The sequence below is a fragment of the Epargyreus clarus genome, unplaced genomic scaffold (assembly GCF_041222505.1).
Source record: "Epargyreus clarus isolate Ecla_fem2 unplaced genomic scaffold, WU_Ecla_fem_2.2 ptg000004l, whole genome shotgun sequence".
Taxonomy (NCBI): domain Eukaryota; kingdom Metazoa; phylum Arthropoda; class Insecta; order Lepidoptera; family Hesperiidae; genus Epargyreus; species Epargyreus clarus.
Genome location: NW_027332212.1, coordinates 3,303,719 through 3,331,627, shown reverse-complemented (window position 1 = coordinate 3,331,627; position 27,909 = coordinate 3,303,719). Strand labels below are relative to the sequence as shown.

The 27,909-nt window shown below is 32.0% G+C and overlaps 3 protein-coding genes across 3 annotated transcripts in view; all 3 read left to right on the top strand.

Annotated features, from left to right (window-relative positions):
* Positions 1 to 2,557, top strand: part of LOC140757301 (BMP and activin membrane-bound inhibitor homolog) — a 103,213-nt gene extending 100,656 nt beyond the window's left edge. The window contains exon 5 of the mRNA XM_073092941.1: positions 644 to 2,557. Coding sequence (XP_072949042.1) covers positions 644 to 791 — 148 coding nt within the window. The 3' untranslated portion in view covers positions 792 to 2,557. The remainder of the gene's footprint in view (positions 1 to 643) is intronic.
* Positions 2,558 to 7,483: 4,926 nt separating this feature from the next.
* On the top strand, positions 7,484 to 13,667 carry LOC140757162 (4-hydroxyphenylpyruvate dioxygenase). Its single transcript, XM_073092697.1, has 9 exons — positions 7,484 to 7,708; positions 8,121 to 8,222; positions 8,922 to 9,134; positions 9,518 to 9,618; positions 10,023 to 10,127; positions 10,836 to 10,923; positions 11,560 to 11,682; positions 12,168 to 12,407; positions 13,319 to 13,667. Exons 1-9 carry the CDS (start codon positions 7,610 to 7,612, stop codon positions 13,397 to 13,399), a joined length of 1,152 nt encoding a protein of 383 aa, XP_072948798.1. The 5' UTR covers positions 7,484 to 7,609; the 3' UTR covers positions 13,400 to 13,667.
* A 2,698-nt stretch (positions 13,668 to 16,365) lies between these two features.
* LOC140757296 (4-hydroxyphenylpyruvate dioxygenase) lies at positions 16,366 to 25,227 on the top strand. The gene is made up of 9 exons (XM_073092929.1): positions 16,366 to 16,525; positions 18,033 to 18,122; positions 20,505 to 20,609; positions 21,512 to 21,727; positions 22,241 to 22,341; positions 22,503 to 22,607; positions 22,979 to 23,186; positions 23,727 to 23,966; positions 24,310 to 25,227. Exons 1-9 carry the CDS (start codon positions 16,523 to 16,525, stop codon positions 24,382 to 24,384), a joined length of 1,143 nt encoding a protein of 380 aa, XP_072949030.1. The 5' UTR covers positions 16,366 to 16,522; the 3' UTR covers positions 24,385 to 25,227.
* Positions 25,228 to 27,909: the final 2,682 nt, after the last annotated feature.

Genomic DNA, 27,909 nt, shown 5'->3' with positions numbered 1-27,909 from the left:
GTGTTAGCCAAAATAAAATATTATATTTTGCAATGTAAACTCAAGGAAAATAAATTAAATGCAAGCTTAGAGCAAAAATAAATGACGAAAAAATCCTAATAGATACATTTTCGGATGATCTCATATATGTATAGTTGTATACCTACTCTGCCATTATCTTAATTCGGCTTCTAAAATTAATTAATTCAATATCAAATCCAGTAACTACAGTCACAAAAAGTGTCAAAAGCTGCTTAGCAACAATACAATTGTTGTTAAGCGTATTTGTTTGGTGACGTAATCAATAAAACATGCTTATTTGAAACCTGTTATTATAAACTTAATTTGGAGCAATATAATATGTTAAATTATATTTTTTACTCAGAAACTGGCATGTTATTTTATTAACACTTCGTTTTTGTTCTTTTTTCTTATTGTAGTATTATTAATTTGGACAGTTGATTCCCAAAGTTGTTTTTGTAGTATGTCTCTTTTGTAGTATATCTCTTATTTTTTGATCAAACAGAATGATACATTTCGTCCATTGTTCAAGCAGTCAGGACATTTTTTAATTCCAAATACTAATAGAGATCTAGTGTATCTTTGTTTAAAGTGTTTTTGATTCCCAAGTCAATGCTAATTATATATTTATTTCTATTTCCAGAGGTGGCTACATGTCTCCAACGCAGCATGATTCAGCTGACGTGAAGAAGGTCTGGGTGGGGCCGTCAGCGCCACTGCTGGTCACACCCAGCGGCTGCCTGCTGGTGGAGAGAGCCCAGCTCGTGGAGCTACCGCCCCCGCTGGGATAGACTGCGCTGAGTACCGTGGACGATGGGTTATAGGACATTCAATGTTACCTTCGTACAATATTTCTTGTACGAAGTGTCTTGGAGAGTCAGTTGTTAATTGTTAAGTGTCGGAAAGTCAGTTCGAAGTGTCTGAAAAATGATTCTCAAGTGTTTTGGACTAGAAAAATTGAAATATAGGAATTTTAGATATTTAAACATTGGCTTGTTGGAAGTGTTTGAAATATCGTGAAGAGAGAGGTCAAGTGTCTCGGAAGGTCAGTTAATCGTGTTTTAGAAAAACTTTTGTTAAGGCAAGTGTTTTCGGAAATGAAATGTAGAAAATATAGAAGTGTGAGTGGAATAAAAATTATTTTCGGTTGGACATTTTCAATATCATCATTCAATCTTTATTCTGTTTTATTACAAAGCACCCACGTATTTCGATTATTAATATGAAACAAATTTCATCAAATGACAATAAAATTGGTCATAAGTAACTATGGCAGTGAATTAATAAATAAATTTGTATTTTGGTATAAAAAGGTTTTTACATATAAATAAAAGATGTGTATGAGTAAAACTGAATGATATTTATTAAGAATACCTTAGCGGTATTTTAAGAACGTAGTCTATAAAAAGAGTAAAATTAATAATTCATTGAAGTGCCTTAAAAAAAGTGTAATTGAAATTGGTAGAAAAAATGAATCTTTTATAATTTGATCTCAGATTTTAACCCTGTCCACGGTACGGTCAGCAAAAATACCAAATGTACCACATTGTATATTTAATACTTGTTATTTTATAAGCGCTTTTGTGTTCCTTTATACTGTAAATGTAACCAATATATACTTTGTTCATAAAAGTTTAATAACACTGTGAAATCTACTGATGTCCTTTTCTCACAAATGGTGTTAAGCGTTTATGAATAAGGATAGCCTATTTAAACTTCAAGTACACATATTTAAAGGAAATGTAACATTATTAAGTTACCAAATTAATGAAATAGTTTTTATGTATTGCAACGAACTATACACTACTGTGAATATGTGATCTTAAACTGTACAATGATTGTGATGTTACTTTTGGCTAGTTACCTATGGCTATCTTAGGCTTCATGCACACGCAGTTAAAAAATACATATTTTAACTACGTATGTACTGTACGTGGCATACTTTCGAGTTTCTCGAACGCTAATGGCAGCTTTGTTTGTAGTTCGAGAATCACCTTGTGTGTCACAAGCCTTAGGTATATATCAAATTCTTTCACCTAACGAGACTAGACCAAGAACATGTCTAGATGACTTACTTGTTGCTGAGTTCTATTTTTTTTCTGGTAGGACAAAGTCTAATTTCATATACCTACATTATAGTCTTGATTGACAAAATTACAAACAATTATAAGTAAACAACAAATAGAAAGTTATATAAACAATAGACAGTTTAAGTAATATTGCCTCATCTAGACAGTATATGTTTTAATGGTCACAAAATTATTCCCTTGACGTAAAATAATTCATATTAAAATTTAGCGACATTATTTTTTTAACTTATATATAATGCCAAAACAATACGATTTTTAAGACTGACGTAGTGACTTGGAAGTTGATTTTAGGTGACTATCTAATCCAAAGTCATTAAAAGTGTGTGTAAAAAAATGTGTAGTAAATATTACACACGTTAGAAGTTTTACTTCTTTGGCGTAAAAAGTAAACAAAGAGTGCACGGAACAATATGTAAGCGCAAACGCGAGAAACAAAACAAAAGAATGTTACAGAATATGATACACACGACACAAAATAACACGACACATCGTATTGTATCATAATTAAAATACTTAAATATTTTGCTGCAAAATTTGGAATATTTACTACTCACATTAAGGTGTCAATGTTGTGTAAATTTCATTTGTATATTTGAAAAAAAATCTCATTATTTTTCCCAAACGCCTCAAAAGAAGTATAACTTCGCAATTAAAGTTTCATATAAATTAATCAATAACTTGAACAAGGAGCTTATATTAGTCAATTCAAGAAGCTATTGTAATATATTGTAACTAAGGTTAGTCCTATTATTACAGGCCCTTCCATATCAACTATTTTTGTAACAAATATTCCTTGAAATATCCTACAATACTGTTCTGTAAGTATTTTGTACATAAGGCTTTTTACTTCTTATAAAAATAAATATTTGCTCGGTAAAGTCAGAAAACTGTTTAGAAATTTAATGTAGAGTCCGCTCTGAATGTAGAAACGAGACGTGTCGCAATAGCAAATTGTGAATATTAGCGGGACGAAGAGAGTACGGGTCCCCCCGGCACCCCACGCTGCCCGCTCTCGCCCGCTCACATAGCTGCGTTAGTGTGCCCTTACGTTGCTACGGAGTATATGCTTGTAGTTGTGCTCGACCGCATTGGTTCTCTGGCGCATTATCTTCAGAGCGGACATGAAGTTTGGCGTGGACTATGCAAAGATATTCAGTCTGAATGACTAGGATTGAACCCGAAACAGTTTGTCAGACCAGTATTGTGACTTTATGTCATGCGAATAATAATTATTAGAAATGTAATAAAAATGGAGGAAGGTTATTCTTAAATTTATCGTGATATAACTTCACGTTTTCCTTAATTTTAACATACTTAGAAGTAGCCTTTTGCTTGAAATCGTTTTATTCAGAATCAGCTTCTTTATAAACGCACCCTATCTGCTTCCACAGTCCTCATAGAAATGTCACAACTGTATATTTAGAATCTTATGTAAATGATTGCGTATATTATTTGTAAATATAGATATTTAAGTTGTTACCTGTTGAACGCCCGATATGAGAAGTTGAATCCATTGGAAGGATTGCCTAGTCTTTATAATGTATAATTTCAATAATTTAAATGGATTTTTCTTACAATCAGGCATATAAAAGTCTCCGATTTTGGTACTTGTTAACTAGCACTGCAGATGTAATAACTAAATGGACTGCTAATAAATTATTACATTATAAAAGTAAAAAATGCTACGGTATAAACAAAGTTAAGTACGCTGATTGGCTAAAATAACCCACAATGGCATCGAACCATAAATTGTATATCCATTTGGTTATTTTATCTGTGAGCTACGTACATAAATGAAAATAACTAACATTAAACGTCGTAAATGAACTGAGTACCGGAGACGTGTATCTAACAACATTGACTTAACAATTAATAGACGTCGGGCTTACTAGTATATTCACAAAAAAAACTGAACTTGTTAGACTTCTAAATTAATATGTCATGAAAAAAGAATATTTGTGAATTTATTCGTATTAACTCTTGGAGCAATAAAATATGTTTATGTTGTATTCCCTAATATTTATTAATTTATCATGCAAAACGGCATATACAAATAAAATTTAGCCCGTTGTTCAGTCCGATTTCCTTTTTAGGCTGGAAACTTTTGAGTCCAAGTCTGTTTATTGGTAAGTCAATGTTTATTCGCAAACCTCAATTCGAATTACGCACCTTGTCCACAGTTGATAATTTTTTAATCTGTATCGTAGTGCAACAGATTAAATTGTAAATTATTTTTAGTTGCGAATTAATTTTGCTATATAATCTCTCATATTTTAAACAAAATTATGTTATGTATATAAATATTATTATAATTGCGAAAGTCTTTCGTGTACGGGATGAACTGTTCTTAGATAGGTGGTTGTTGAATGTATAATTTTAATTGTATGTATAATTGTATACTTTGTATTGTATAAACAATGAATAACTCAGAGGTTGACCAGATTAAGCTTCCTAAAGGTGCCTTACCTTAAATAATTGTAAGCAAACCTAGGTGCAAGTGAATAAATACTCCCTATTGTTAATAATATACCTGCAAATTTATGTAAATATAATGTATAAATAAAATGAAATTATTTTATTACTGGAATTACATGTTTTATTTACCTTACAATTAAAGAAACTTAACGTTTTCTAAACTCATAGCCCTACATATTTTTGTGGGACATATTTTTTAAACATTATGGACTAAATAAGATCGCCTCATATATATCTGTCTTACATATCTTTAATCTAAAATGGAACAGGGGCTAATGTCATGTACCTCAGCAAGAGCCCGGCCCCATTTGGAGATTGGTTAACAAATGACCATAGACACCGATGCTTATTTACAGTCACTTAGAAAGGGGGCACCATTAATTACGTGAGACGTTTAAAGGGGAAAGGGGCATTCCAAAAGGTATAGGTAGGTTCCAAAAGGTAGGACATTAAGCGAAAATAACTATAATAGATCAAAATATTTAAAATAGGTAAATTACAAACTACAATTTTTAAATTAGAAGGATACTAAATGAAAAACGTGTTATTTATTCCACCAATACACGTCATTATTATGATGACCTTACTCATGAATAATTAAAATAACATTATTATTTAACATACCTAATCGTCACAATCTAAGTTTATCGATAGATTATCAATCGAGATAAGGTGATAGAATTAACATGTTACGCATCTACCTATGTAAATTCAGATGCTATTATATTAACAAATGACATAGAAATACAATACATTTGTAAATAATACCTAAATTGTAAATAGGTACATATTTAGGCTGCAAATATTTCCCCTTCTCACTGTTGGGACTAGCGATCACCCATCCAATTCCTGAATGAGCCCAACATTGCTTAACATTATTTAGGTACATACAGATTAAAAACCCTAATCCACAGCAGATATCTAATAAATTCACCATTAAAACATCTCTGTGGCCGTAGTCGTACCTGGAACTGCCTGCGTGTCAGAACAGTAAAATTCTTCATATACTAATTTTAGGAAATATTTACGAGTATATATTTAACAATTTAAGATAATATAGTCCGCGCTAAACTACTAGTACGCTCTGAAGTTGTTACAAGCAGGTCTACTCGTACAATTTGCTATGGCGACGCGATTCATTTCTATATTCAGAGCGGACTAGCAGTTTTACGCGGACCATACATTTTAACCTAACGAGGAATATTAACAAGATTTTTGGTAGAAAACTACCAAGATCTCAAAACAGATCTTTGCAGAAGTTAAAAATAAAACCTATTTATATATTGCGCAATAGAAAAATATGTCTTCATATTTTTTTCTTATCAGTGCATCTCAAATCATCTTATCTATTCCAAAATCAGCCTTGTATAGATCTAATTAAAACCATGTAAACATGCCATAAATTAATAATTAATGCAATATTAATACGCATATCCGAATTCATTAGTAATTTGGAAACAGATCTTTTGACAAGATAAAATCATTGGCGACGTTATAAATGCTTGTCCCTAAAAAAATATTGCAGTTTTCGTTTTATATCGTGACGTGAATATATGGTAAGTTCAATCTTCGTGAAATATTTTGTTCGAGTATGTAGAGTTTGTATAAGAATTATTACGAATTTATGTTTAATCTATATAATTGATTGATTACTAATATACATAAGTCTTTTACAACGAGTAGGGTGCATCATAGTCCACAATATCATATTGGCCAAAGATTGCTAGATAAAATTTTAATAAGTTATCGAAACACTTCTTCATAATATTCTCAAAATAATGTCAATTCTACCAACCCCTTAGGGCAAAGTTATCTTTTTACGCGCGTTAATTGCGTTGCTCTGCCATTGCGGGTGTTCTAAGCGCTGCTGCGTTCTATTTTGTATGGTAAGGTAGAAATGATCAGACAAGACGTGTCAACTTACTCTTTAAGCAATAAGTCTATGGTGGACTCCATGTAGGATTCGAATGTTATTCAGGGTTATTGACAGATATCTATGTGTGGCAGTGATACCTTTAGACGGATCGCATGCTCGTATGCTACTTCAATCTTACAAAAAAATTACTAAAATTTTGTAAAACTTAGTAACAGTTAAAACCCTCAGGAAGAGTTTCGAACAGTGGAACAAAAATAATAATCGCATGACAACGTTGATAAATTATTTCGAAGCAAGCCAAGGTGTTCTAGCATTTAATTACTGAGATCTGTTCGACATTACTAACTAATAGATAGGTACAGTACTTATCTATGGCTCCCAGTAACAACTTAATGTGTAATATCTATGCATTGCACGTTAAGCTTAGACCTACTTCTAGGTAGATATGTTAATATTTCTTAGAAATAAATATAAAAAACAACAACAAAGTTTGTCATAATATATTTTTTCCGAACTTAATCAATTTTCAACACAATTAAATATAATATAAAACCATGGTGAACATGACACAAGGAAACGTCGTGAGGGTATGAGTGTAAAAAGCATAGACTTAGATTATGTTACATGCAAAAAGTTAAAATTATAGACATCTTTATTTACATTCTTTCTAGATAGTAACTAATTAATTAGTACGTAATATTGTTAATAATATTTTTTTCAAATGCCCCGTTCTTTGTCGCCATAAATGACAAGTTGTTACATATAGTCCGCGCCAAACTGATAGTCCGCTCTGAAGTTGTTGCGAGCTAGAGTAGTCATACAGTTTACTATGACGACGCAATTCATTTCTATATTCAGAGCGGACTAGCAGTTTGACGCGGACTACACTTCCGTATAAAAATACAAGATACCATAGATATACAACTAATAACGTATTTATTAGTAGTATAGATATACTGGCATAGATATGCCAGATACATAACAATTTTTAAAGTCGTAACAGACATCTGATGTCTAAATATGTTTAGCCTGTCAGTGATTAACTTATGGTTCTTTATTACGAATGATTAACTACAATTTAAATAATCAATTACTTACATCGTATAGCGGAGTACCTTTATAAATCGTACGGCAACTTCAAGTAGCCTTTTCGTTTTTGCAGATCAACATGACGATATCTAAAGAAACAAATGACGCTAAAAAGGGCGGCGATGGCAAAGTTTTGAATTTCGATCATCTTACTTTCTGGGTGGCCAATGCGAAAACGGTGAGACTTTTAAAAAAATCGGGCTTATAATACCACTATTATAAAATTAAACTTTTATATTATTTTATTATTATTAAATAACTTTAATATAAATAAAAGTATTTATTGATATTTAAAATATATTTATATAATTATATTTTTATTTCTATTTATAGCTGAATTGACAATATTCTATGTCATTATGTAATAAAAAATAATTGTAATTAAAGAAAATTATACTTTTGGCGGGAAATAAAAAACCTTATTACAACATTTAAACAAATTAACAATGGATTTAGATTATTTTATGTTTGATTTTTATAATATTAATTATTTTTTTTGGGTATCTATTATTATATTAATGTATGTGTAAACCTGATAATCTGTTTTCATATTTTAGGTGTAATTTTAATATTTACGCTATTTTTTCCAGGCGTCGAGTTATTTTGTAACGCGATTTGGTTTCAAGCCTCTTGCTGTTCGAGAACCTTCTGAAAATAGGCCAGTGGTTTCCATTGCTATCCAATTAAATAAGGTTAGTAACATACTTTTATATGAAATAATGATTGCAATCCTTTTGAATCTATATAATTTTCTTTTATAATTTTACTAGCGCCTAGATACATATTCAGAGCAAAATTACTTTTGTACCTAAATCATAGATTAGTAACCTAAATAGATAGTTTGTCCTTTTAGCTTTCACAAACCTGTATAGATAACGTAATTAAACATCAAATTAAGAAAGTTAAGTAAGGTATTAACATGGATTAGTAAAGATTACTCACTCCTAACAAGAAAATGTACCCAGTTTTGAGAATTAAAATAGTTGCGTAAAAAAGTTTTGCCACGTCTCCGTGTTAAAATTTCCCTGAAATATTTGAAATAATTATTTATTTATTATGTAAATTACGCAGTATTACTTATTTATTCGTAAATTTTCCCTAAAAATGTTTTTATTTGTCAAGATTTCAAAAAAAGGACTTACTAATAAGCCGTTTGGGGCTTCATTCAATTTCAAGGTGGCGAAGTATCTTTACTAATCTATGGGTATTAATCACATTTTGTAAATAAGTTTAGTATAATAAATAAATTACATGTTTTTAAATTTAATTGGTGATTGATTCAATGTTTTCTGCTTCTATAAGTCGAAGTCTAATTATGTTGTCTGTTAGTCCATATTAAAGTTTTATTAAGAAGACGACACAAACAAAAAGAGATACCCTCTATATTTTAGATAACAATAATCTTCGAATCATCAACTGCTGAGGATGGAGCCATATCCAAAGACTTGGCGTCACACGGCGACTTCGTGAAGGACGTTGCCTTCGAAGTCCATAACTTGGATGAGCTGGTCAGCCAAGCCAAGAACGAAGGGGCTACCATTGTTAAAGATGTTACAGAAGAGAAAGATGATGATGGAGTTATAAGATACGCTGTGTTGAAAACTGTAAGTTACATAAGACATAAAGTATTTAATCCGAAAAATATTGAATGACCTTGACAGCCTGATCGACACACAATAAAAATAAAATGTTTTAATAAGTTAATACATAATAAGTTATTCGATATTTAATTATATAAATAACTTTTTAAAAATATTTTTAAATCATATTAATATTACAATTCCTTTCTACTCGTATTATACTTATTGTTTATATAAGTAGGTATACAAGGGAAAGATTTTTTTCCATGTCTGTCAAGGATACTTTTTTCTTGAATTACTTATTATTTTATTTAATGTATGCACACAAAATACAAACAAACTAATAAAAATATTTTTTTATCTTATTTATATATTTTTATTTATCAAAGAATTTATTGTTATTTTAGTATGGCGACAACACGCATACTCTAGTCGACCGATCTAACTACAAAGGGATACTGTTTCCTGGATTTGTACGTTCAGAAGATGATCCATTGAATAACATATTGTGAGTTTTATTTTTAATGTTTTTATAATATAGGAATAGCAGATGAACATGCAGTCCCAGTCCGTCCATGGACATCTGTAATCAACCCCAGATAATATTAAATTCTTACTGGAGGTCGGTTACAGATACGCCGGTACCCCTGAAGTCTAAGCCGAAATGTCTCGGAAAAGTTTGTTTCCCTTACCACACCCTTCAAACCAGAACACAGCAGCACTTAACACAGATGGTTCTACGACCTTCAAAATAAATTCTTTAGTAAATAACATAACGTAATAAAACTCAAAAATTGACATTAAAAATCTTGTGTTAAGATGTTTATTTAATACAATTAGAAAATGATTTTGTCGTAGAGTTTATTACATATTTAAATTTCAATCCAATCTCAATAATCCATAATATTTCAGAAAAGACACAAACTTACTTTATATTGACCATGTCGAGGGCAATATGGCAGACGGAACTCTTGAAGATTCTGCCGCGTGGTACGAGAAAAACTTAAACATGCATAGGTAATGTATATTGTATTTGCCTTGATATAATGAACACTCCTTAATTTTCTTTTTTAATTCATTTTCCTGAAATTCTTTTACTTCGACCCGTTTTACATATTTATCCTTTTTTAGGGTTCCGTACCAAATGATAAAAAAGGAACCTTATTGCTAAGTCTCCGGTGTCTGTCCGTCTGGCTATCACAGGGCTGTATCTCATGAACCATAATAGACATTTGATTTTTTAAGTGTACGTATAGGGTGGCGCAAAATTAATCACCCTATTTTGTTTTTGAATTACTTTTGTAATAAATAAAAAAAAGAATTTTTGAGTAATAGAAATCTTTACCAGGACCTGTAACTTTTTTTTGCCAATTAGAAAATATGATATACCTATATAATGTTGGCAGCTAATACAACATGTTCTAAAAATAAAAAAGTTGAAGTCATTCAATAAACCACTGTTTTTGACGTGTTTCGGTTTACTTATCGAACCGTTATAGGTAGATAGTTCAAAATTTCACAATGCACTTTAATGTCTACTATAATAACAAATACTAAAAATAAAAAATATGAAAATTTGGTGGTAGGTACGGAACCCTGCGTATGCGAGTTCGACTTGCACTTGGCCAATTATTTAATTGTTTAATTATTACTCTACTCAACATCTTACATCTCTATCTTTACAAGTTTTCTCTTTATTTTTTCTGATTCACAAAATATTCACAGATTTTGGTGCGTTGATTACAAGCACGACTTAGTGCCGTATTCCTGCATTAATTCCGCATCTGTTATCAACAAAGATGAAACCGTTCTCGTAAGTATCAAATATTTGAAATACATACATAAAATGTTACCTTAACCTAACCTAACCTATCCTACTTAGGTACATGATAGATTTTAATAGTGAATTACGTCAAAATTTTAGAACTTAACTAGTTAAGTTCTAAAATTCAATATCTAAATCTAATCAAAATCTAGATTTTGATTAGATTTAGTTAAGTTCTAACATTTTGACATATGTTTTTTTTATAATATAGGAGTAGCAGACGAGCATGCAGTCCTGATGGTAAGTGGTTACTGCCGCCCATGGACATCTGTAATCAACCCTAGATAGGATTATATATTCCTACCTGAGGTCGGCCACAGATGCGCCGCTACCCCTGAGGACTAAGCTGGAACGCCTCGGAAAAGTCTGTCTCCCTTACCACACCCTTCAAAACAGAACACAGCTGTTATAAGGCCTAATACTATTGTTATAAGGCAGAAATGGCGGTGGTGCCGCCGGAGTCGAACCACGAAGGGTTCTACCACAACTTGCTATACATGCTAATAATACTCACTTTCCTGAGAACTTAATTGAAACTAAATCAGTTGGATGGATGGTATTGGTGAAGGTTGTAGTTGTAGTTGTAGTAGTAGTAGGTTGAAATATTTCAAATCATTTTTGTAGTTGTCTCTAAACGAAGCAGCGAAAGGCCTTCGTCCCAGCAGCAAGGCCACGGAGTTCGTCAAGGCGCTCGGCACCTCTGGAGTTGAACATGTTGCTTTGTACACTGATGATATTGTCTCTACTGTAAGTATTTTTGGACAAATAGTTCAGTATTTGTGTGTTAAGGGGAGTTGTTTTAATATAGGGGAAGCAATTTTCCATAATGGCGACAGGGTCGAAAAACATTTACATATTAAATTGAGTGATGTGTTAGCAACTTGTGATTTGTTTTAAAATTGATAAATTTCAATATGAAGATATTAATGAAATATGATATGCTTATAATAATTTTAGTACAAAACATTTTTTTTAAATTTTGTATTTTCACCATGAACCTAACTATGCGATTTCATTGAAATGTAACTTTGTAACGAATCGATGTACTTATTTTTTTTTTTCAAAATTAAACAATTCAATTGAAAATTAACTACTTAATTTTAAACTATAATTTGATGCCTTGCTTTACAAATCCTGAAAAGAACTTTGCTGAAAAAATTGGTATTATCGTCAAAGTGATCGTCTAATGATTTTCTAATAATTTATTTCAATGTTTTCATTTCAAATCGCAGATGAAGACCTTAAAAGCTCGTGGCGCAGAAATCATATCATGGCCGCCGACTTACTACGATCTTATTCGAGAGAAGCTCAAAGATTCTCCCGTGAAAGTAGCAGAAAGTATTGAGGAGTTGAAGGAAAATAACGTGTTGATAGACTTCGACGAGCGCGGATACATGTTGCAGGCTTTCACTAAACATGTTCAGGCCAGACCCACACTCTTCATGGAGATTTTGCAGAGGAGGAACCATCGGGTAAGTGAAGGAATTGGAGAAGAAAACATTGTTTTATAGGGAATAATATAATCTTCGGGAAAAGAAAAATGTCATGAAAATCGTCCAGCAGTCGTTTGTGTGAGGGTCAATAAAGTGTTAGTTATAGATACATGATGAAGGCTTTAACAAAACTTGTACAGATCATGAACATTTTGCAAAAAATGGAACCATCGGGTAAGAAAGGGAATTCGAGAAAAAAGCATCAATTGTTCTGGAGAATATTCTTAGAAAATGAAAACAATCGATTTTGATTTGGTTGTTTGATTTAGCAAAGCTGCTTTTAAGCATCTATCGGTATAACCTACATTATTACGGAGATATTGCAAACGGAACCATTGGGTAAGAAATTAGAGAAGGAAATATTGTTTTTGAAGAACACAGGAATAGGAATCTTGGATAAGATAAAATATCCGGTGAATTTTTAACTTAAAATAAAGAGGGTCCAGGGGTTATAATTAAACCCTAGGGGGGTTAGGGGTTATTTAATAAATTAGACCTTTAGTCTTCATGTAGATACTGTAGAGACAATCCATCAGGTAAGTGGGGAAATTCGAAAATGAAATGTTACTAGGGAAGAAGAAAATATTTCAAAATACAGCATGAATGCTTACAACATAGAATTAGAAGAACATTAGAAACATTAGAAAAACTTTAAGAAGAATAACCACAGAAGAATTAACCACAATCATCGTATCACGTGATGTATTCTCGGGATATTGAGAATATTCTAATATTTTATTTATTTAAGTTTTATTTTTATTTTTCATCGTTTTATTAAATTTACAGAACATATAATGTTTAAAATTGTATAATGTATTACGCGTCATATTGTCAGTTTACGTAAAATTATTTTAATCTCCAAAATTTTATATATTTTTTTGTATTTTCAGGGCTTTGGAGCAATGAATTACAAATGGGTTTTTGAAGCCATCGAAGCACTTGACAATAAGAATAAATTGGACCCGCAGTGATTCGGCCCCTGTCTAATCCATCACCCCCAGTAATCTTATTATATGTGATTGAGATAAATACAACAATGTATTTTACAAATTTATAATTATTGGCGTATTGAGATAAAAAAAAATGTTATGCCTATATTGTATAATGAAAAGTAACTAATAACATTAAATTTTGTTGTTATTTTTATTATGAATTATAATTTCTTGCATTAAACAATATGATTTAGGTATATTTTAGATTCATAAACTTTTTTATCAATAAATTGTGATACCTAATGTGAAGAAAGTATTTTTCCCATTTATCCCTACTCAATATGCCTAAGGTAAGTTATAATAAATAACTATGACCACTAGTGGCTAGTGGATAACTTTCATGCATACTTCCTTACTTTATTGGGTAGCAGTCGAAATACCATGTCAAAGGAATTACGGACAGATTATAATAATAACTGGCCATAGATTAGTAAAGATTACTCACTCCTTTCAATTGTCAAAACTGGTTACAAGAAAATGTAACCAGTTTCGACAATTGAAATTGTCACTGTCATGCATTTGCGTGATTGAAAAATATTAAAAAATTGTAGTTTTAGATCATTTATGAATGAAACGATATTTCTCCACACTTGTTCTTCAATTTCGTGTGTTGCACCATTTAACTGCGCATGTCGACATTGTTTCGCGTAAATTACACCATGGCAGCGATTAAATGGCTGACAGAATTGTCCGCCGTTTAAGCTATTTACTGGCTTCATTAAATTACAAGGCGATGAAATATTTATACTAATCTATGTAACTGACACCTAATGTTCAGAATCTAAGTATCATTCAAGCGGGGTAGCGTATGCTCCAGACTTACTCTAGTTATAGGAAAGGTCAGTCTCAAATCATTTAAATGATCAAAGCCGCAAACGAGCAGGCAACCTACCCGAGGCAAAGTGGTCACTACCGCCCACGAACATCCATATCCAGGAATTAGCTATTTCCTAGTTAGTACACAACAAATACTTAACAAGTGAATAATAGAGTTGCTTGGTAAACAAAATACCTTCATTACGATTCACACGTTGTTTTCAAAACAGTATAACAAACAAACAATAACAATATATTATTTGTTACAAGTAAAGTTTATAAATAACATGGAATGTTAAGGCATGGAAAATTTTAGAAGTATTGCTTGGAAATTGCGCAAGATTTAAAAACAAGTCAACCGCCACCAACCGGACCTTGGCTCGTACTAATCTAGTGGGGTAGAGACGCTCGCTAAAGTTGCTAATGATATAGTATACGCAATTGCAAGCTTTTGTAATTCCATTTTAAGGTGCGTCGATGTCCCATTTATGCTTTCGTATACTCAAAGCATCTCAGAGCAAGTTGTTCTATTTAATCAAAGCTGCAAAACGTTGTCACTTACCCTTAATTCTCGTTTAAAAACATTGTATTCAATATTGATTATTATCTATAATAAATATATCCAAATTAATTAATTTTCAGTTACTCTTACAGGAGTTTAATGATTTTTAATGACATTTTATTAATTAACGGCGGAACCTCAAAAAATCATAAAACAAATAATTAAAATGTGATTACCTAATTATGAAAATCTGTCAAAAGTAATGTATTAACATGGCTTTTTCAAAACACCCTAATTCAACATAAATCTTGTATTCCCATACGGACCCCTAGGTATTATACCTGGTGTACAAGATCATTATATTTTAATTACGGAGGGAAAGGGCTGAAAATTAGCTAGATAGACATAGAAGTACATAGGGCCTTCTTTCTACGAATTTATTATTTTCTTTTGATATGAAAATTTTCTTTTTTTCTTTCTTTCATTATCACTTAAAATAAGGGTAAAAATGTGCCGCAGCGCCACCCCCTTTTCTGTGCTGAATATGTTTACGTCCAGTTCTCCTCAGAATCGCATTTGCATAATGTTTGCATATTACCAGTGGTCCAACGCCACACGAAGGCTAACAAAAAGTTGCAGATGAATAAAATCACAACGTTTGTCTAGAATTGTGAAATTAAGAAATATGTGATTTTTTGAGATATTCTTCTTTTTGGACGTTTGGGAAATATGATGAGAGTAAATTTTTACAAAACCGACATATAGGTAAAATCGATATCGTAAATTGTTTTGCAGGAACTTTTTGCCTATTTTATTTCGACTTAAGACCTAAATTTGGTAATACAATAAATAAACTTTAAAGAACAATAAAAAAAGATTACAGTATAGGTAATTTGTATGTAAAATTTTAAATAATTATTTTTACACTTATCTTTATATTATTAATTGGGTATTTGGATATGTAGATTTTGCCAGTGTCTAGTAGTTTCCGACCAGTGTGTGATAGGGGCACCTCCACAACAGGTTGGACACCTTGGTTTGACGACAACGCCATCGTAAAATAAAGCTGTATTCACACTATACTGTCTAGACTAGGCACTAAAAATATTAAATTCCTTTTCCCTTATGTTATATGTTCATACATTGCTGCAATGTTTTAGTAGGACTTAAGTACAAGTGTTTTATTACACTTCAGCATGAACTTAATATAGTTTTCTTTTTGAACTTTTTGGGACGGGTTTGAAAATGCATTTATTTTAGATTATTAATAATTAATTAAATTCACTTAGGTATCACGAAAATATAAACAGAAAAATATCATCCGTTTGCGTTTATAAATTTTTACTAAGCTACTTTAAATAAAATATTTTTGATTTGATTTAATTTAAATTATCACTTGCTATACCTAACGAAAAAGAAAAATATTGTCAGGAAACCTACATGCTTCAGAGTTCTTTAAAAAACTGCTCACAGGTGTAAAGTCTACAAATTCGCACTCTAAAATGAGACCCAGCAGTGGGACAATAAAGAGTGGATGAGGAAGTGTAGCACTGGTATCACTGTATAACCACAAGTTTTGAGTAAAAGCCGATCAGTGTGGAAATATCCTTAACATGACTTGTATTTTAATACGCAAATAGCTCGGCTCTACCGAGATACCTGCTCTCGTATAAAACCGATCGACAATAATCCTGTAGCAGTTGTTATCTAATAAAGCTATTCTGAAGTCCTATTTTCAGTTAAGTTCAGTGTTCAGGATATTGGATAAATATTGTTAATTAAACATGGTAAGATTTTATGACCTTTAATTATAACACTATTAATTGTTAAATCATAAAATAGTCGATTCAGTGTTATTTTTCTATCAATGCGTGGAAAGGGAAGTGCAGGGGTTGCAGGCAGGACTCATTAGTTAATGAACCTTTCAAAGCATTTCTATCATGCTACAGGGAAAATGGTGCAATATCTACTAATATTTTCACTGATTTCAAAAAAAAATTCACATAAGTTCAACAAAAAGAATTTTAAAAGTTTGTAGCGCACTATATTATGTATTCAGATCTAGTGTAACTTCCCCCTTTCCAGATTTTATTTCAAAAGTACACTGGGAAGTAGGTCAAATTTAATCTGCAAAATTCCAAGAAATTAAATTAAGTAAATAAAAGTTTTCAGTTACGTAGGTCGTCGCTCAGAACGTCGGTCATCTTCAGAAATTGGTCATTTTTTTTAAAGCATTTAGCACGATCTCTCAATAAGTGCTGTATATCCAAAAAATATTTCTTAATATTTCTTTAAGATTTTTTCGGCCACAAATAGTTTAATACTTTACTAATTTTACTGTTACTCACTACTAATTTTATTCAACTCTTTACTAATTTTATTCAACTCTCGAAAAAAAATATTTTTGTCACGAAATGTTTTATAAAAATATATTAGTCAGGAAATTATTTCTCACTTTTTGAAGAAAATAACTGAAACGGCACGAATATCATGTATGTGATTCACTTATTAAAAAAATATCTGGATATTCAGACATTTGGTCCTAATTTATTGCCTAATGAAAGATTAAAACAACGTCTTCTATACATCGATACAAATTACCTATGAGGTCAAACTTGAAAATATGAGGTACGCGTCGAAACGCAACTCAATCATCTTAAATAATTACAAAATAAAATTAGCATCACCTTTATATTGCACACAATTAAAGGTCGTTACAAAAACTTTAAAAAAATATATATTCGCCATAACATCGATAAAATAAAAAAATAGGCAGATAATTAGTTATTTAAAAGAGCGTCACTTTGATAACTATTAATCAAAATTGTAAATACATACATAAATTTCTTAAACGGGTAATATCAGTTAATTTAAAGTTATTCCGACTTTCACCGATAACAACAATAGATAACGACATCCATTAAATATAGTAGCTTTTAAATTACTTAAATTGAAACTTTTCTGTTTACCATGCTTTTATTAGATTGACCTGGGTCAATTTATCTGGGTAGGTATGTAGCGGCATTTTTGAACTCGATTTTTAACGGTCAGATTAATTCAAAATTTTATAACAATTATCATGAAAGTATTATCAAAATTATCAAAAGACATTACACGATTTTATTAATATTGTCACTTTGACCATGAAATGATGTTTTTAGTATTTTAACTAATTACCTACTTAAGGTATATTTTTTTCTTCTTCATTTTATGTCACGTATAAAAACATAGTTCGATTAATTTTATAAAGAATTTACCGAATGTACCATTATTAAAAATATGTCTTAATTTCAGACTACGTATACGGATAAGGGTAGAAAACCAGAAAACGGCAAATTCCTCGCATTCGACCACCTCACATTCTGGGTTTCAAATGCAAAACAGGTATTTATATTCTTTACAATTTTAGATATCAATTTCTGACGAGAATATTTGCGTAAAGGGAATTCTACATTTCTTAATTCTGAGTTGATTTGAGTCAAGTGTTTAGAATTTTTGTTATTCAACTGCAGTGGCAACTTCTCATTAGGGAATGCAATCCCGGTCTCGCGGGATCCCGATCTCGCGAGATCCCGTGTAATTTTTTCAGGATCAATCCCGAAGCATAATATGACGAGATCTCGTTCTAGATTGACGGGATAAGGCGGCAATGGTCAGCAATGTTACACACATCCGCTCGCGACGCGAGCGGTGTGCACTTTGTTTTTTAAGAAGTTATTTTCAAAATCACCCATAACTACTTTTTAATCTTTAACTATTCTATAACTTGTTTTGATTATTTTAGTAAAACTGTTAATTATTTCGTTACTTTAGTTAAATTAAAGGATAAAGGCTTTTGTTTCCAATAATATTTTGTTTTATTTAACCTCACTATAACCAACAAGCAGTTTTCATCGTTTACAGTTGTGTGATTTTTTAACTAGACGAGATCTCGAAAATCTCGGGATTAGAAATATCAATCCCGCGGGATCTCGACTTTACGATCTCGAGTCGGGATTGCATTTACTACTTCTCATGCACTGAGAAACATCTATGAAAAGGTAATCCGATGCAAAATACCTATATTTATAACAAACATGTCGGCACTCTGTTAGAACCGATATGGCCTAAAATTAATGATCAAGTAGGTTCTATTCCGGTTTCGTCTCACTTTTGACATTATAACTAATAAAGGTACGTATGCGAAATATTATGAAATAAACTTGTTTCATATTTGTGACACACGCTGCTTAATCGTTTGAATTCGATGTCTGATCTAGTCTGGTTTTAATCCCTGACATGTACTTCTTATTTTCAAAGTCACGATAAAAAATTATAATCACTCGTCAAAGTTAAACTTAGTCTGTAATTACAGAAAATTCTGTTTTAAAGACTTTTATAGCACTCTGGGACCTAAACCCGCATTTTAGCTACGCATTTCTGTGTCCAAAGTAGCCGATTTTTACACCATACGAATATTAATACACTACCCTCACAGTTGTAAAAAATAAACATAGCTATGAACGTTTCATACTTTTAAATGCCATTTAAAAATTAAAAGTGAGTAATGAGTATTTTGTTTAAAGCTATAATTATTTTAATATTTTATTTTGAACGTATTTATAAATGTTTTTGCAATTGTGTACATACTAAGCAATAGCATCACTATAAGACTAACTATTGGGCTTTATCGAATTTTATTGTTTGTTTTGACTGTGTATTTTCGCTACACACCATAGTAGGAGATATTTAAATTAGGAATCATTATCAAAATTAGCCATAATACTACTCCAGTAGAATTTCGACTAAGCGACCTATTTGTTGTCGTATTTGTGGCATTCGGATTATCGGAAACTTGGATAATTGAGTTTATGAAGAAAAGCTATTTAAACCGATTTAGGAAGGTGATGTTTTTCGACTATATGTTTGTTACGTATGTATTTTTCATTCTTTGGCAAACTCAAACGACTTCATTAATTTTGATACATGATGTGTCGTTGGATTCGTCTTAATTGTGGCGATAACATAGGTTATATTTTTAGCAATCGGGTTTTTGTTTTTTATAGTAACTATTTTGTTGCGATTTGGCGACTTTCCGGAATTTAAATGCACATGTCACACAAAATATGGCTGATCTGTAAGGGTTATTACAAAGTTACTTGTTCACCTTTCACAATCCGAATAATCGTGAATATTTATAACTGAGGTCCGGATAATCGATTTTCTACTGTATCACTAGTATTAGTTATGTAATACGTTTAGGTGGAGTTCCCATTATAAGTCATTGGTCTAGACGCCTGTATGTAGCCTAAATGGCTTGATAGATTTCGACGTACGTGTGATGTTAGATTTGTCTTTATCACAAGAGCAGAATAATTACTAAATTTTCTAAATTTCAATGGTTTTGGTTGTGTCACGTTTTTATTGCTTTTTAGTTCATAATTTTTAGTTTCAATCATTTATAAGTTTCAAAATAATTATCATATTTTTTCATATTTCTTCACAAGTATAAGCGGGTTTATGTCACACGAGCTATAAAATAGTATACGATACTTGTGACAAAAGTAGCCTATTATCTGCACGGCGTTTAGCACCCTCGCTGCGCTCGGGCGCTAACTTCACGCCGTGCAAAAATAGGCTACTTTGGCCACGCGTATCGTAATGTACTATTATAAGCGGGTGTGTCCAAAATTAAAATTCTGATTTTTATTCTCCGTAACGCTGAAAACAAATCTGTGCCAACGAGTTTTAGTTAAGGGTTGATAACAACTATAAATCTTGTTCCAGGCCGCCAGCTACTATGTTTCAAGGTTCGGGTTTGAGCAGCTGGCATACAAGGGATTGGAGACGGGATCCAGAAAGATATCCTCTCATGCTGTCAGGATGAATAAGGTAACGCGTTCACAGAAGCCTTAAAGGGACGTAGATCGTTTGATTCGGGGATTTTCATTTGTTTGAAAAACAAAGCCAAAAAGCAGTGTAGTTAATTTAGGTAAAATATATACCTACTTACCTATTAGTAGTATTATTAACGGTACGTATAATTTCAATGATTCATAATTATCCTTCACTAGATCTTACACTCTGTAAACCTTAAGAGGAAGTGAAGAGAAGATTTCTAAGAAGATTAGACAATCTGTAAGAAGTATTTAGTCCATGAATATATTAAAGAATTAAAGCATAATTATTATTTTATCGTCGTCATTATAAGCATTCGTATTATAGTAGCATTTAAAAGATATGTACAATAAAAATGCTAATATTTCTTATCAACATAAAACTTAACAATAAATTATTTATGTATAAGGTTGCACATTATATGTACCTAATTTCTACACATATTCGTCTGCAATAATTTAAGGTATTTAATTTGCCTATACTTACCTACTTATAATGGAAGATATTGCATTATTGGTAAATGGATTACCATTGTTACCATGGTTTAACAATATTAAAATAAGTTATTAAATTTATTTTAACATTATTAGCGGCAGACCTGCATAAAATAAACAATAAATTAATTACACAATAATTAGGTACATCAAAAAAAACTATAAAGTAACTTAATTATGAGTAGGTATTACTCCCAAACTCCCACGGCAATGAATGGGTACCCTTCTAAAGGTACCCTTCATCACGGTATTATAAAAATAGGGATGCTTGGCTGTTGAATTTGACACTTCGCAAATCATGGCAAAATATTTTTGCAATTCTTAAAACAAGTTGAGATCCTATCTGTATATTTATATATTTTATTGCAAAAATATATTTTTAAATTTTCCACAACCCTTCAGATAGTCTTCGTATTCCAAGCTCAATACGACCCAGAGGAAACGGACTTTGTGAACGAGGTGGCCTACCACGGCGACTTCGTGAAGGACGTGGCGTTCCAGGTTGAGAACCTGGACTATATCCTGGAGTACGCCAAGCGGCAGGGCGCGGTCGTGGTCCGCGATGTCTGGGAGGAGAGGGATGAGCATGGTGTGGTCAGGATGGCTACAATTAAGACGGTAAGTTAGTTGTATTGTACCTACCTAATATAATTTTGCTTGTCGAATTGTAATTGAATTGTCGTTTGTACCTATTATAGTCAGTTGTCGTAACGTCGTGCGTAAACTAGGACAAAAAAGGGAAAAATAAAAGAAATATGTCTTTTCAAAATTATTCTCCGTTCACTAAATTATAAATAAGCTTAGGTATTTACAGCAAAAGAAGGCATTACACATTTTCTTTAAATATTACGAATACAAAAATAAGAAATTAAATTATTTTTTTATTGTATGTATGTCTGTTTATTGGCAAATATCTATAAAAACTGCTGAACCGATTTTGACAAAACATTCACGCAAAGGTATACCTAATATTACAAAAAGTAACTTAAGCTTACAGACCCCAATAATATCAATAGAATTTTGAAGACTGCATACCTATACGTATATACGTACGTAAGCCTATACTTATTTATAAAAATGTTTTATTTTATATACATACTTGTTAACTTTGTATTTTTTTTAATTCTTTAGTACGGCGACAACACTCACACACTTGTAGACAGATCTAACTACAAGGGCGCGTTTCTTCCAGGCTATCAGTTACTAAATAAGGATCCCATCAATACATTCTTGTAAGTAAAAGTCATCAAAATAATCTAGTACCTATCTACATAGGTAGTATTTTAACTACTTAAATGTTTGTTTATTCGAAGTCTTATTTATTCAGTATATTTCAGGGTAGAATATCTAATACCCATTAAAAACGTATTATAAAAATCTGAACTTATTTCAGGCCCAAAGTGGAGATAAACTTTATCGATCACGTCGTGGGCAACCAACCTGACAACGGCATGGAGGAGGCTGCGTCGTGGTACGAACGTTGCCTGCAATTCCACAGGTAAAAACTAAAACACATGGGCATGAGTAGGAGAGAGGGTGGGACATTTACGTTGTTTGTTGTCCTTTACTGTTGTCCTTTACTGTCCGGCTGATGGACATGGGTCTTCTCTCCGAACGAGGTTTGTTACTATAGTCCACTGCTCTGAACAAGTGCGGATTGGTGAACTTCAGACACATTCAAGATTTTTTTTTTTAAGAATTCTAAAACATGCAGGTTTCCTCATGATGTTCCTTCGTATGTAAGTGCTCTGAGGTAAAATTGTTATGAGGCGAACTTAGCTCATTGAAGCATCAGAATATTGTTTCAAGCTACATCATTTCTCATAATGAAACTTACGTGTAACTCTATTTATACCCTTACCCTCTCAGGTTCTGGTCAGTTGACGACAAGCAGGTATGCACAGAGTACTCCGCACTCCGGTCCATCGTGATGGCGAACTGGGAGGAAACTGTCAAGATGCCCATCAACGAACCCGCGGCCGGTAAACGCAAGAGTCAGATCCAAGAGTACGTGGAGTACCACGGAGGAGCTGGAGTTCAGCATATTGCTATGAATACCGAAGATATTATTACTGCTGTAAGTTGTTTGCGATTTTTGTTAAGCAGATTATTGCTTTTTTTAATAAGAGTAGCAAACGAGCATGCAGTACACCCGATCGTTAGTGCCTGCTGCCGCTCATGGGCAACTGTAATAAGCTCTAGATAGGATTAGATATCCCTACCCGAGGTTGACCACAGATGCGTCGCTACCCCTAAGGACTAAGCTGGAATACCTCGATAAAGTATGTCTACATCAGCACACCCTTAAAATTACAACACAATAGCGTTTAACACTGCTGTTATGAGGCAGAAATAGGTGTGTCGGTGGTGCCGCCGAAATCGAACCACTGAGAGTTCTACCATATTTAAACCCTGTGGTATGGTAGTGACAGAAAAACTCCCTAAGGGACATTTTTAATATTATTACAAAAAATATTACCTTACATATCGACTTAGTAAATATAGTATATGCGTCAATTAACTAAGGAGTCCGAACTAAATGAGCTAAAGATTAGAAAGTGTTATAATGGCGGACCAATAATACTAATAACGTAGTTTAAAATCAATTTCTTTTCAGATTGAAAACCTCAGAGCCCGCGGCGTAGAGTTCCTAACCATCCCGTCAAAATACTACACACTTATTCGTGAGCAGCTTAAACACAGCAAAGTGCGTGTCGCGGAGGACATAGCTCAGCTCGAGAAACTCAACATCCTCATAGACTACGATGATGACGGCTACTTGCTCCAGATCTTCACTAAGAACACCCAGGACAGACCCACGCTGTTCCTAGAGGTGATCCAGCGCAGGAATCATAATGTGAGTGACGTCACGTGAGCTGGAACTCTTATTCAAGATGGCGGCTTTTGTTTTGAGGTCATACTTAAAAAATGTATTTATGTTGTGTATTTTCAAAATGGCAGATTATGTAAGTTTTTCGTTTATACTTAAAGAAGGTTGTATGTATGTGATGTAGGACAGTCAGTATGTGAGTATGTGAGTCTTTCAGATGTGAAAATAACTGCCGCTTTGAATGTTGTCTCATACAGACTACGATTTTAAAAACTAACAATAATATATGAGATGGATATTACTTTAGTCCATTTTATTTTTATATTTATTTATTTCCAACTAATCAACTAAATAAAACATTCTCTTTCAGGGATTCGGAGCTGGCAATTTCAAAACTCTCTTCGAATCAATAGAACTGGAACAGGAAAAACGTGGTAACTTGTAAATCTCCAAAATAGTTATAAAATAATAATAATGTATGTGTCTAGCTCATCTATCGAGCCCAAGAATATTCTAAAACTAGTCTTTATTTCTTTTCATGCTTTTCAAAAATGGGTGCACGCCTAGTTACAAATCGTATATTCACATAACATTTTTTTTAAGTTTTTTACCTTGTCATAAGTACATTCCTTTGATATGTTAAATGTTAATGATATGTTATTGAAGTGTTAAATTTATCATTAATCCTAAATATCATTAACTTTTATTTTTTGTTGTGTTAAATAAAACCAATTTAAAAAGAGTATAATTGTTTTATTGAATTAACGTTCTGTGACGTCACCAATACATCGTCATTAATTTTTTAACACCGATTAGATCTTGATACGAGAGCGAAACGTATTTACAAAACATAGATAACACATAGCAGCGAACCATAGATTAAATATATTTCTTCACATATTTAACCTGCAGTTCGTTGAAAAAAATGCACGTTAATGCAAAATATACGTCAAAACGTATAGAAAATGGTGCGATTATAAACACACTGTTTTCATTTATTTTTCTCAATGTTGTAAGAGCGCAATACAAATCCGGTATCCGGCGTCCGAAAACGGCGTCTCTATAAACGCACCCATAGACAGCACCAAAAAGTTTAATCATAAAACCGATGGACATAAATATTAAAAATTGTACACAAACAAAATTTGCATACATAATTTAAATACAACACTTTATTAATAATAATTTGTCTTAAATCACCTATGATTAACAAGCGGGTAGATTTCTAGTCGGGACAATGTTTTGTGATAGTAGTGACAAAAGCATGGCTTTAAAAGACATTGATATCTTAATAAAATGTAGGAATCACCCCTGAGGGCTAAGCTGTAACGCCTAATCGCCTACACAGCAGGTAGGGTGCCTTATCCCCAGATATACACAAGATAGCTAAGTTATGAATGTGTGTCAAATCGACCAATATGAATACCTCATTTCCATTTGCTTAGATTAGCTTGGGTATAGTAGATAAGGTGTGTTTTATATATAGGGATGGGAACTAAAGATCGTGACCGGTGTAGACATTCATATTCTTAGCTTAGCTTCGATCTCGAATATCTATGGTAGTCGTTTTATTTTGTTTAATTTTAAGATGAAAAAAGTAAAACCTTGTGTTATATTAGATCATTTTATTTTATCTCTGGTAGTAATGCACCCTTACAATCGGATTTTTTGTACTATCCTTGAAAGGCTGATAAATGCAAATATAGTAACTTTATTGAAAATAAATACGCCTTAATACCGCTACAACTAAATAAGCTAAAATACACTATTTAAATAAGTAAAGGAACTTATATTTTGTCCAATACGGACTAATTTCTTATAATTTCTAGGAGAATCGTTAAAAGAAAAATAAACGTAATAAAATGAATTTTCGAGACTTGCAAAATAAAATAAAAAATGGAATGTAAAAACAAAAAACAAAAAAATATAGTAAATCGTCCCAAACTAGAAATCTATAAATGTAAGCGCGCACTGCGATTTGTATATTTGCACGATTTAGATTTAAAATTGCACATCAACAAACATCAAAAGAGAATCGTTGCAATATTCGCCTTAATAATATAGCAAATATCATATAATTATGGCAAAATAATGTCAGTTACATCGCAACTGACATAAGCAAAAAAAAAAAAACGCAGTGCGCGCTCGCACTAACGACCCGCTTGGAAAAAATACTTCATAATTTAATTTATTATCTGTGATACCTATTACCGTACTTGTCTATGATAGGGATCCCACTGGGCCGGGTACACTTAATATTATCATAGTATAGTTTAATTAATTATTATCAGAAATCACTACAATTGTACAGCGTTTGGTTCCTATATAAAAATAATAGATATGTCAGTCTGATATTCAGTAATTTTTGATGTTGAAGAACTTAAGTATTTAGTCGTATTTTTACTCTGAATTCTTAACTCGAATCAGAAGTAAAGTAACACGGTTCCGTCCCTAATATAGCACACTAACTAATAGATAAGAATAGATATCTCACCGCCTTGTAATTGAAGAAAGCCATGAAATGGGTTAAACGGCTGATAATTCTGTCAGCCATTTAATGACTGTCATGGTGAAATTTATTACGGAACAATGCCGACATGGTCAGTAAAGTGGTGCAAAAAGAATACGAAATCCAAGAAAAAGTGCGGAGAAATGTCGTTTCAACAAAAACAACGAAACAAATGGCGCTCTAAGTGGCAATAATTGTCAATCAAATTCATTATTTCTTACATTCCCCAAGTACAGACTGACACACATTATTTTTATATAAAAACCAATGATTATTTTATATTGTGATATTACAGTAATTATATCATCGCAGTGTAGGCTAAAGCGTTAGTATATATCTAGTCTATTTATATTTAATGTTTACGTACGATATCCAATAATATTATGTTAAAAATTGGAATGAATTAATTTATGGGCCGATGTATTAAACATTTTTTTTAGTTCAACTTTATATAACGCATAAAAATATAAAAATAAAAAAAATCATAAATAAAATAAATACAATTTTGAATTTCCAAATTACCCTAAATTGCGATTAACACGAATTTCTTTAAGATCATACACACAAGAATGAAATAAATGCAATAAAAAGCTAGATTCGTATGCATATATATTATGTTTAAATCTGAATTCTAATAATAAAATATATTAATGAAATGCAAAATTCAATCGTTAACATATCCACCACTATTTTAAAATCTATTGTATTTGTGCTAACTATATAAGCTATAGAAAAATCCTTGATATTTTAATGCGATTCAATAAAGGTGTTTATAAATAAAGCTTTATTTTTTTTAAAGGTTGCAAAACATTCCCACGGCACAGGTCCTTCGACAACTACGGAAAGGTCAAATCTAACTCCATCGCGCTTTGCCAGTGATAAAAATACTTTTTTACCAGATTTATAATTGCAATATGTAAATACAATAATTATTGTAGAGATTATTCGGCAAAAATTGGGCAGTCAAAGTCAATATCAATCAGTCTTATGCTCATTGTCAATAATCAATTTACCGAATTGTTGCGTACTAAAAAATCTAATTTTGACAAATTCTGCCTACTAGTTATTGTAATAAAAGATCTTAGGTACGCAAAAGATGGGATCAATTAATTATTAGTAATGGGCGTGAGACAATCGCCTTGCAATCTGATTCAATCAGTACGCAGTCTTAGCCAATCATCTTGCAACTTGATTAAATCATTGCACAGTCCGAATCAATCAGCCTTCAACCCAATTTACTAGTAATCAGCCCAAAACTTGAGGCAATCAGCATACATTCCTATTCCACAATGAGTTTACAAACAAACCAATTCACCTGAACATCATGATAAAGAATGGTTTAAACCTTTCCTAGTTGCGCCAAGAGACCCGTTATCAAAGTAGAATATATAGAAGTGAATCATATAATAAATTATAACTATAACTGCATATATTTCCTCACAAACTACTCATAAACATGTA

What these genes read in the sequence shown, in the direction of transcription:
- LOC140757162 (XM_073092697.1), top strand. Translation starts at nt 7,610, where the DNA reads ATGACGATATCTAAAGAAACAAATGACGCTAAAAAGGGCGGCGATGGC. An exon ending in GATACGCTGTGTTGAAAACT is followed by an intron (nt 9,135 to 9,517) that starts GTAAGTTACATA and finishes TTGTTATTTTAG; the next exon opens with TATGGCGACAACACGCATAC. An exon ending in AAAAACTTAAACATGCATAG is followed by an intron (nt 10,128 to 10,835) that starts GTAATGTATATT and finishes AAATATTCACAG; the next exon opens with ATTTTGGTGCGTTGATTACA.
- LOC140757296 (XM_073092929.1), top strand. An exon ending in GGGTTTCAAATGCAAAACAG is followed by an intron (nt 18,123 to 20,504) that starts GTATTTATATTC and finishes ATCTTGTTCCAG; the next exon opens with GCCGCCAGCTACTATGTTTC. An exon ending in TCCAGCGCAGGAATCATAAT is followed by an intron (nt 23,967 to 24,309) that starts GTGAGTGACGTC and finishes ATTCTCTTTCAG; the next exon opens with GGATTCGGAGCTGGCAATTT.